We start from the raw sequence: 11,703 nt of genomic DNA, 5'->3' as shown, positions 1-11,703 counted from the left end.
TCCAACTGTTTTGTACACTGTGTATATTAGTATTACAATGGATCTTTATGGTATTATACATTGCTATGTTGAGGTTGGATTTTGCAATATTCCTAAATTAATATTTGCGCTGCTCTTGGAACAATTAATATTGAAACAAAAGTTAATGCGTTCATTCATACATTTTCTTGGAGTATCATATTTTTCTTGGAGTGTCAAGGGGGGGGGGGGGGTCAATTGAAATGCTCTCCTATACTATCTTCTCTCGTATCGACCGAAGATGTAAGGACTTGATTTTTCCTATTTTTTAAGGCTATTGAACAACTTGATTTTCTAAAGCCAAGGGGAGCTTGTGGAGAAATATTACGACATCGTAATAGCTGACTAAATCAAACCTGATCTACCTCAATACCACAGGAGGCTGCTAAGGGGAGGACTGCTCATAATAATGGCTGGAATGGAGTGAGTGGAATGGTTCCAGCCATTTGTATGAGCCCGTCCTCCCCAATTAAGGTGCCACCGGCCGCCTGTGCTCTATACCCAACATGGTCTCATAGATTAGACGTAACATAGTAAACATAAATCCGGGACAAGCAGATTAATATGATATGTTTGGTATGGTTACATAAAACAGAAGGTTAATTAAGGCAAAAACTAAAGTTGGGTGAGCGTGTAACACGAACATCTAGCAACCCAAAGGTTGCATGTTCTAAAATCACGGACAATTTTAGCTAATTAGCAACTTTGCAACTACTTACTACTTTTAAGCTACTTTGCAACTACTTAGCATGTTAGCTAACCTTAACCCTTTGAACTAACTCATAATCTTAACCCCTAACCCTTAGCCTAGCTAACGTTAGCCAACTAGCTATATTATTTTGCTAAATGTTTTGCTAATTAGTAACATATTGTACAAATTGCAATTCGTAACATATATGAATTGCAATTCGTAACATACCATATGAAATGGATGATGGACAACCACAAATTAATACATACCATACGAAACGTAACATATCATACCAATTGCTGTGTCCCGGATTTACATTTATTATGTTTGGTCTACATCCGAGTCCAGGTTGCTATACCTGTCAGTTGTGTAGATAGAAATGTGTAGATGCCAACTTTTATAGACACAATAACATGACTGCATTTCATAATGATGGAATAAATCTTCCATAAAATCTAAAGTGTATAGTGTATTTTATTTGTTTCTCTAATTCTATGGAGATCCTTATTTTATAATGCCAACCACTTATTTATACTCTGTAGAAAATATTTCTTTATGATTTAGCTTCAAGGTTATCTTTCAAAATAGCTTTTCTTTCAAATCAGTTCATCCCCTTTCTACTACACATGAGCACCTGCCTTTTACAACCTCTGAGCAACGATTTTACCCAACCACTATTAACCCATTTTAGTTATTATGAACAGTGCATTTGACTATCAACGGTAGAAACATTACACAGAGCTTTTTTCGTGTCTGCATACATGGGGAAAATATATGGATTTGTCCAAAATGGAATCAGATTGACTGCTTTAGTCCTTTTGAGCTCAAATAATTAAAAGCATGCACTATTCTACTTTACTTTAGGATTTTATTTTGGAGCATGTCTTTCCCGGTGTACCAAACTAAGCTCGGCAAAAACCTATGGCCCAATTCCAAAACAATAAATAGACTTCTGCAACTATACTAAACAAAAATATAAATGCAACATGTAAAGTGTTGGTCCCATGTTTCATGAGCTGAAATAAAAGATCCCAGAAATGTTTAATACGGACAAATAGCTAATTTCTCTCAAATTTTGTGCACAAATTTGATTACATCCCTGTTAGTGAGCATTTCTCCTTTGCCAAGATAATCCATCCACCTGACAGGTGTGGCATATTAAGACGCTGATTAAACAGCATGATAATTACACAAGTACACCTTGTGATGGTTACAATAAAAGGTCCCTCTAAACTGTGCACACAACACAACATTTGTTACACAACACAATGCCACAGATGTGTCAAGTTTTGAAGGAGCGTGCAATTGGCATGCTGACTGCAGGAATGTCCACCAGAGCTGTTGCCAGATAATTGAATGTTCATTTCCCTACCATAAGCTGCCTCAAACTTCATTTTAGAGAATTTGGCAGTACGTCCAACCGGCCTCACAACCGCAGACCACGTGTTACCACGCCAGCCCAAGACCTCCACATCTGGCTTCTTCACCTGCCGATCGTCTGAGACCAGCCACCCGGACAGCTGATAAAACTGTGGGTTTGCACAACCGAAGATTTTCTGGCCAAACTGTCAGAAACCGTCTCAGGGAAGCTCAAGTGCGTGCTTGTCGTCCTCACCAGGGTCTTGACCTGACTGCAGTTCGGCGTCGTAACCGACTTCAGGGGGCAAATGCTCACCTTTGATGTCCACTGGCACGCTGGAGAACTGTGCTCTTCATAGATGAATCCCGGTTTCAACTGTACCGGGCAGATGGCAGACAGCGAGTATGGCATTGTGTGGGCGAGCGGTTTGCAATGTCAACGTTGTGAACTGAGTGCCCCATGGTGGCGGTGGGGTTATGGTATGGGCAGGCATAAGCTACGGACAACGAACACAATTGCATTGTATCGATGGCAATTTGAATACAAAGCGATACCGTGACGAGATCCTGAGTCCCATTGGTGCCATTCATCAACAAGCTGATCAACTCTATGCGAAGATGTGTCGCGCTGCATGAGGCAAATGGTGGTCACACCAGATACTGATTTCCTTATATGAGCTAACTCAGTAAAATGTTTGAAATTGTTGCGTTTATATTTTTCTTCAGTGTATTATTGGCTATAGAGAGAGAGAGAGAGACCTAATCGTGTGGGGTTTCGGGTTGTGTCAGTAGGTAAGCATTAATACACTCCAGACTGTGCGTTGCCAAGGAATTACCGCAAATCTCAGCGGTGTGAGAAGGCACGAGGCCGAAGGCTGCCCCACGTAGCTGCTGATGGAGTACTCGTCACCTGTAGACGTCCTCACCTCAGCGTAGAACTAGCGCAGGTTTTCGTTCATCTTCACCTCTCCATCAGTCTCCCAATATAACGTCACCCCTGCGTGCACAGCCCAGTCAGTGGAAACGGTCAATGCCCAACTAGTGACCTTTTTAGTGTTGCGCTCCTCCTTTTCGCTCTCAATCTGGTCCAGTTCAGCTACTGCAAGCTGGACAAGCCTGTTCTTTATCTTCAGCCTTTCCTCATCAACTGTTGGCCAACGTTTTTCAGCCAGGTCACCCGTGACACAAGTCAGTATTTCACGTCCATCCATGTCTGAGGATGTCAGGAAATGACGGGGAAACCGGCCACTAGGGTGCAACAGTGAGCGCTGTTACCTTCAAGTAGGTTTCGGGTTTTGCTAGGGCATTATTGACTGGGATGGCATCTGCTTCTGATTCCAAAGGTTGCAAGTTCGAATCCAGTCGCTAAATGACGTCATCACCTAATTTGCTTAATTGGCGATGTGCATGTAATTGTGATGGATGCTGTAGGAGAGAGGAATAACGTAGTGGGAGAGACAAAAAGTGAGTAAAAAACACCCTACATTTTACATTTACATTTACGTCATTTAGCAGACGCTCTTATCCAGAGCGACTTACAAATTGGTGCATTCACCCTATAGCAAGTGGGTTAACCACTTTACAATTTTTTTTTTTTTTTTTTTTTTTTTTTTTGGTGGGGGTGGGGGGGGGGGGAGGGTAGAATGATTACTTTATCCTATCCCAGGTATTCCTTAAAGAGGTGGGGTTTCAAATGTCTCCGGAAGGTGGTGAGTGACTCCGCTGTCCTGGCGTCGTGAGGGAGATTGTTCCACCATTGGGGTGCCAGAGCAGCAAACAGTTTTGACTGGGCTGAGCGGGAACTATGCTTCCGCAGAGGAAGGGGAGCCAGCAGGCCAGAGGTGGATGAACGCAATGCCCTCGTTTGGGTGTAGGGACTGATCAGAGCCTGATGGTACGGAGGTGCCGTTCCCCTCACTGCTCCATAGGCAATCATAGACATCCCACCCTGAATGTAAGCCAGGGCGGGATCAGCCAGTGGCGGCTTCCCGCATGCGCGATTCATCTCCAGTCTGGACGCGGAGTGGTGAACATCTCCTGCTCTGACTGCAGCTGGGAGGGACTGCTGCTTGACGACTGGGCCACCTGTGAGTGCTTTGGGACGGGGGTGGGGCCCACGGCAGCACTCGCTGCTCATTAAGAAGAGTAAGAACGATATGTGCTTTCACGTCAGAGTCTCCAAAAGTCTCCAATAACAACAGAAAAAGTCGCTAGATTTGTCGCTAGTCGCTTTTTTGAAAATGTGTCGCTAGAGGGGTCTGAAAACTCGCTAAATATAGCGACAGTCGCTAAGTTGGCAACACTGGTGAGAGCTACATAGTTTGATTTTTTTCAGGGTGAGGCCCCCATGTAAATAAAAATGTATCACAAAATCCTCCAGGTTTGTCTTTTGTTATTGAATGTCAGTTAATTATGCTAATTACCATTATCTGATTTTAAATATGTTCCATTCATGAGCATAAATTCAAACGTAGTTAGCAAATTATTTTCTGATAGGCTACTTTTTTTTTTCCTGGGTTCTAGAACAAGTTGAAAACAACAGTCTTCCAGTCATTGCCCTAATGCTAGTTAGCATTGGCTCCCAGAAGTACCTTCATACTGCAGGCAGAGACATAAAAATGGTATCCAGGAGTTCGTCTGGGCAGGAACTTGCAGTATCCCTTTAAGACTTGCACACCACAATGAATGTGATCTAGCATTCTGCCAATGGTCTAGGGCGTTGTGTTTTAGGGACCACCTGCTTGCTGTAGGCCTAGACATCTGACTGCCATTTTTCACGCGATTCTACATGTAGAATCGGTTGGCACTCAGGTCCAAAATTATGTTCAGAGGTGCTAAATAGCCTACCAGAAAACGCTATTGGTGTGTCTGAGTCCTAAGTGAGGTGACAGAGAAAGCTGCAGTTTTACGCTGACAGACTTCACATGATAAAGAGGGTCCTTACTGACACACGCACTCACACACACACAGATTGTTTCTCTCTGTACTCTTAGAAAAAAAAAATCTAAGAGTTTAATACTTTATTTCAATTTTCTCCTTGCCTCTAGTCGGAAGTCGTAATAACTTTATTTTCAGCAGTGCAAAAATTAATTACATGCATTTAATAACCAAAATATCATTATTATTCCCCCTTTTAATATCATAAATGCTGCACACAGGGGACGCTCTTAATAGCGCACGGGCCGTAACTGGCCATTACCCGACTGTAATGATATTACAGACCCAATTACCTGCCATTAGACCGGCTTCTCCACCTTATGTGCGTTGATCCAATCCCACCCTCCTCTTCCAATCCCACCATCCTCTTTCAAATGTCAGGTGCAGTATGGAGCCTCATTTCGCCTCTCCATAGAGACTCCAGCGTCTGCGCTGTGATGTCCCAGATTCGCTTTAAAACTAATTGAAAGGGTCCCATGGTATATCGTTTATCCGTGGAAGCGATATAAAATTGTGGGACCCCTTGCTGTGAAGAAAATCAAAATTCTGGCCATTGTAAATGTTATGATATGCGCAGCCCGTTGTAAAGTGGACCCGGTAACCCACCTAAAGAGCAATTAACGGCCTGGCAGTCAATCTCAAACCCAACAGAAGTCATCTTAGATTTTTAATATAGAAGCAACCAAATAAAGAATGTGTGTGCGTGTGTGTTTTTATGGCCAGGGACTAACCACTGACATAACAGCAGAATAATCTGCCGGGGAAAATATTTGAATTCTCAGATACCTGGGAGAGTTGATGTTTCTCTCACACACACACATACGGAGACACACACAGAGAGAGCGAGAGAGAGGTCCCACTCACAGTGAGAAGACAAAGCCGCGGTAATCCGATTAGAACCAATTAAGCGTGAGATTCTAAAGGCAGCAAGAGCTGAAAGCCTCAACTCGCTGTAGACATCTGGACACTCCCAGAGAGAGAAAGGCAGAGAAGATAAACTCCGATAGGGATGCTGTGGGGGAAAGAGGGGAGTGAGTAAGAGAGAGAGAGAGAGAGTGAGAAAGAGAAAGAGAGGTTGTAGAGATAGATAGTGGGACAGAGAGAGAGCGAGTGTGACTGTGACAGTGGATTTGCCGGTACCTCAAACATACAGGAAACTCTTCGCGCCCTCAGCATCCTCTCCTCCTCGCCCCTGGACCAGCGCAAGACAAATACTCAGCAGGTATGACAGACAGCCGGAATATCTACCATGTTCTATCTTAGATAGGCTACGTGTTTCATATCATTTACTATCATTTATGACTTTTTTTTGCAAGAGATCTGGGCATTATTTCTGATTTGTCGCTTTAACTCATTTGGTGAGTGCTGCCCTGTGGACTATTTTGATGAGGATTAATCTCCGCTAATAACTTTGGTGTGAGCACATTTCATGCTATTTCATGTTTTATTCCAGTGTTTTATAGCCTAGTAATTTGGTTTGTTGCGCAAATTACTTTTATTGTTTTTTTATTTGGGAGGGAAGAGCAGGGAGTTTTTGTCTTTTCCTATTTTGTCATTGATATAAACATTGTAATAATTACACTGATTAGGCTTACAATGGTTGGATTTTGGCCCGTTCCACTAATGTCAAATATTGATGCAGACAGTTTGGACACATCTTGACTCGTTATTCTCTGATTTGCGACTGAAATTATTTGATTTATTTTCAGATTTCTCCGTGACATCGGGCTTTCGTCCACACATATCCATAGATAAACAAAGCCCAGAAAACCATCATGTTTTACTTTCACTGTCCCCCTCAGCTGGATGGAGAATGCTGTCGGACTAATACGCGTAAGTAGACCATAGCCTAATGCTGCAACTTTTGGGACCGCTTCTCCATAGATGGGCTAGAATGTGTTGTTTTGATTTGGAAATACTAAGTGTAGGCTACATCAGCCTATAACTTCTATATCCTTGCAATCGAGTATAAATATGTGCAGCCTGACCCTACCTCTGAATAGGCTGTAAGAAGAGTGGTTTAAGGGTTATGACTCATGAAAACTGTAAACATCTGAATAACATATTTGTATCCACTTTATTTCATTGTGGTAAATAAAGTATGTGTGCATTTGTGTGTGTTCATCATTTCGTGTAAAGTACTATAAAACTGTTCCCTTGATATAGCTGTGATACTGTATATATGTATTACTGCATGTTCCATAAATTTTTTAAACGGTTGTCGCGAGTTTTTGTTTGTCTTTAAAGATCATACTTATTTTTGAAGAAGCTTGTTTTAATAGCGTATTTTTGTTTGTTTTATGAACTGTTTGAAATGTGTGTGTGTGTGTGTTAGCCCCGAGGCTGAGGCGGGTGTGGTGTCCCGTCTGCGGCCACAGATGTTGGGTGTCATGCCTCAGACCGGGACATCAATGTTTCATGGCTCCAATAAGTGGAATACAAGTAGATTATAGTCCGTTTCAATGGGCCATCCTTTTTACTGACATCCTAAAAAATAAACTCCTGCTTGATCCCTTAGTTTTGATGTTTTTGCTGTAAAAATATGTTGCAAAGTGTTTCCATGTCCGTTTTTGAGTGAAAACAAACAAATGTATTCAATGTATTTATATCACCAAGTATTTTTATTGAAACATTTCTTCGATTATTATGTTTTCAGTGAACACCAACGGGTTTGCCAACCATGCGTCAGCAGGTGATTTTGATGACGGCTTTCTGCGGAGAAAACAACGTAGAAATAGAACAACATTTACTCTACAACAGGTAGCAATCAATTATAAAACTCTGGACTGCTTAGAAATATCACTCTGTACATTGGTTATAACGAATGTAATCCAATAACAAATGTAGGCCTAATATTTCCATAATGTTGTTGATAACGATTATTATGATGATGCTTATTATTTCCAACATAATAATACAATTTAGCCTATCACTTCCTTATTACTTGCACTTATTCTAGTTAATAGCATTTTGTTGCCTAGTGAGGCTATTCATAGACCTACAGTATATATAGGCCTATCGCTTCTGAAAGTAGGCTAGGGTACTTACCAAAACAGGTACCTTGTAGATTTTGTATATTTCGTTTAAAAACCAACACCAACATAAAAATACAATTTTGTGTAGTGTTATGAATAATAAAGTCGCATAACTTTAAAACTCTTAATGTAATATTGATCTTATTCTCAGTTGGAAGCTTTGGAGGCTGTTTTCGCGCAGACTCACTACCCGGATGTGTTCACGCGCGAGGAACTGGCCATGAAGATCAACCTGACGGAGGCGCGTGTCCAGGTGAGCACGCACGCACGCACGCACACAGGAATGAAGTAGCGGGCTCTGAGCAGGTTTGACCAGAGAGGGTAAATTAAGGCACTCTGTCATTCTCCCGATCCTCTTTAATAACATCAACATAATGGTGAATATTAGATCAGGTTGATTAATCGGTCATTCATAATTAAACAGTGATAATGTTCTTCACTAATTTGTCCGCATCTCAAAACAAAGGTACAAAATATACATCATACATGTGCGTCCGTTTCCGCAGCTCATAAAAAAAAAAGCATAAGGGATGCTTTTAAAGAGGGCAGTAGATAAAAATGTTAAGACCATTAAATATGCGCTCACACACACACACATCTTTACATTGTTAATATTTATTTTTTGCCCTCCACATATGTGTGGTTATAAACTTGGTCAGTTGTAATTCAATTCAGTGTGTCCTGTATGTAATTTCCTGCATTCCAGATTTGCTTTTGGGTTTTGTTGTGAGCGCAGATCTAATTGTAGGAAATATAATAGTTAGGCTTTGCTTCCCCTGGGTCATCTTACTATTGCTTAAAGCCGACGGCGCGCGGGATAATGGAATCCCGAGCTGTAAATTAGGGATTGTAAACAAATTATTCCGTTCTAATCCGATTACAGCATTGCTATTATTAAATCTGAACATGAATCTGCCGCAGCATGCAGGGATATTAAACTTACATTATTATTAGAAAATAAATGTCCTTTCTGTTGTAGTGTTGTTGGCCCGTCTTTATTGTATTGTGTCAATGGGTTTCCTCCTCCTTAAAGCAGGTGCCAAATGGAGATTAATGTAGCAATTACCAGCCATTCAGAGGGACGGGATCACGACTCTTTAGCTGTAAGGTGCAGGGGTGAGATAGCCTGCCTCACAATCACAACAAGCCGCCATATTGTTGTCCTGTCACTAAACTAAACGGTTATCCTTTTTTTGTACATTGCCTGAATGGGATTCGTTTTGTTTGGCTGTTGACATCATTGTACCTAGGCTTTTGCACAATGGTGACTGTTCTGTCCCGCGTGCAGGGCGCATGCAGTCGTTCTGATTCGCACACCCGCTCCACCCCATTCCATTCACACACATCATGATTAATGCGTGTACGAGTGCAGTCTTAATCGAATCTGATGTTGTCAAACAATCACTAAATAGGGGAATAAACGACTTCATCACAGCTCTCTCTCTAAAGCGCCCTGACTGTCAGTGGGAAGTCATTAAAATATGAGAATGAAAAATTGCTCAATTAAATGTTGTTATAGGCAATGACCTTCATTCAATTAGGATATAGAAGTTGGCAGTATGTGGCAGGCTGGAGACTATGGGTGGGTGAAGTTTGGGAGAAGTGGCAGTGCAAAGTCACTCAGGCAGAGTGCTTCGGTCTGACACACACACACACACACACACACACACACACACACACACACACACACACACACACACACACACACACACATACACACACACATACACACACAGTGATATCTTATCTTTATATTATCATGAACCAAAATAATGACATCCTTTTGATACATTTAATAGCAAGACACAATAGACCATGTCCATATTTCGGTGATGAGACATGGTTAATGAAATCTGTCCGTTTTCTGACCAACTGAATCTTACCTTCTGCTCCTGTGTGCATAAATACAAATATGCTGGTCTGGGTTTGTAACATGTCAACATATAAAAGCAGGTATTCATTGGACTACATTCAATTGTACAAGGGAGAGAGATTGCATGGAGCAACATTGTATTTTTTTACTTCCTCTCCTCCTGTTTAGGTGTGGTTCCAGAATCGCAGGGCCAAGTGGAGAAAGACAGAGAGAGGGAGTACAGACCTTGACGGAGGGAAGGAGCCGATGAACGAGGGAGGCACTCCTCCGTCCAGGAGTCTGAACTCCCAGTCTCCTGTGGACCAGAGCAGGAAACAGAAGGAACCTTTGGAGATGCAGCAGAGGTAAAAGAACAGGGACAGGGACATAGGTGGGACAGGGATGGCTGTATAGTCTAGCATAGAGTTTGTGGGGAGCCTTCTCCTCCAGAGTTAGGCCTCTTCTCCCATTACATTGGGTTTTCCCAGTGGCCAGTAACATTACAGCTGCACCTCATGGTCGCTGTCCACTGTTATGTGGTGCTGAACAGCAGATCACAGGATTCTGAGTGTACAGCTGTCTGTAATGCTGAAATCTCAGACCAGCCACTATTTGCTTGTTGTTTACTTCAGACCTTCCACATGTGATTGAGTCACCACAAATGCTAACCCACTCATCTTCCCCTCCTCTCTCCTCTTCACTCCTCTTCACTTTCCCTCAGTTGCAGGATAACCATAACCTCTTATCTCCTCTCGGAGTCATTTTAAACTAACCTCCCTCCTCTCTCTTCCCCCAGTATAAACCGAGCGGTGGGTCCTGGTGGTCCGTTCTTCCCCTCCTGTCTACCAGGAACCCTCCTGAACTCAGCCACCTATGCCCAGGCTCTGTCACACGTTGCCACAATGAAGGGTAAATTAACACAGTTAACACAACTAACACACTCAATGGTTAGAGGAGAGGAGGAGGATGGTGATGGTGGTGGTGATAATAGACATACTCTACTGTAAAACAATTTCCTGAACCTGACCTGTGTTTATTTCTGTGTGTATGTGTCTTACCAGGAGGTGGTCTGTGCTCATGCTGTGTTCCTGACCCCATGGGCCTGTCCTTCTTGCCCCCCTACGGTTGTCAGGGCAACCGTACGGCCAGTGTGGCAGCCCTGCGGATGAAGGCCCGGGAGCACTCTGAGGCCGTGCTACAGTCAGCCAACCTGCTGGGGGCCGGCCATGGGACTGGAGTAGGAGGCCTGTCGGGGCTTGGAGTGTCTGGGGCTGGGTTGACGAGGCCCGGGATGGGCCCTGCCCTGGGAGTAGTTTCTGGATCAGTGTTGGGCGTCTCTGGAGCCGTGGGGAGAGGCTCCAGAGACGAGGCTTCCAGCACAGGCTCCAAGACCCCGACTCAGGGTACCGGGTCTGACAAACACCCCCTCTGCCCCAAGGAACCACTGGAGAAAAAGTGAGTGTCTATGTTGCTGCCCAGAGGAGACAGACGTACAGACAGTGTGGATGTACAGACAGACGGAAGGACTAGGACTTAAACTCCTGTGGTGTGACTGTGCCTATTGTTACAACCACCCTCCCTCTACCTACTCCTCCTAAAGCACAACTATGGACCTTGTCCTATTACTACTGGAGCAGGGAGAGGAGTGGTTACCCAGATATCATACTCTATGGATTCAACTATCAAGATATTGTATGAGTGTGATTTATTTATTGTGGGTTAATATTGCTGAATATCGTGGGGCCGTTGCGGTCCCCTTATAAGCACACGTACTGTACGTAGCTCTTGGCGCTGTGTCATTTCTCATGGAC

At 43.1% G+C, this 11,703-nt stretch overlaps 1 protein-coding gene across 1 annotated transcript; it reads left to right on the top strand.

Annotated features, from left to right (window-relative positions):
- Positions 1-6,780: 6,780 nt before the first annotated feature.
- drgx (dorsal root ganglia homeobox) lies at positions 6,781-11,351 on the top strand (the record flags this gene model as incomplete). Its single annotated transcript, XM_084153119.1, has 6 exons — positions 6,781-6,838; positions 7,662-7,765; positions 8,192-8,293; positions 10,082-10,257; positions 10,689-10,801; positions 10,954-11,351. 6 exons carry the CDS (start codon positions 6,781-6,783, stop codon positions 11,349-11,351), a joined length of 951 nt encoding a protein of 316 aa, XP_084009245.1.
- Positions 11,352-11,703: the final 352 nt, after the last annotated feature.

Source organism: Coregonus lavaretus (assembly GCF_964263955.1).
Source record: "Coregonus lavaretus genome assembly, chromosome: 36".
NCBI classification, from domain to species: domain Eukaryota; kingdom Metazoa; phylum Chordata; class Actinopteri; order Salmoniformes; family Salmonidae; genus Coregonus; species Coregonus lavaretus.
This window is presented reverse-complemented; position numbering and strand designations above follow the sequence as displayed.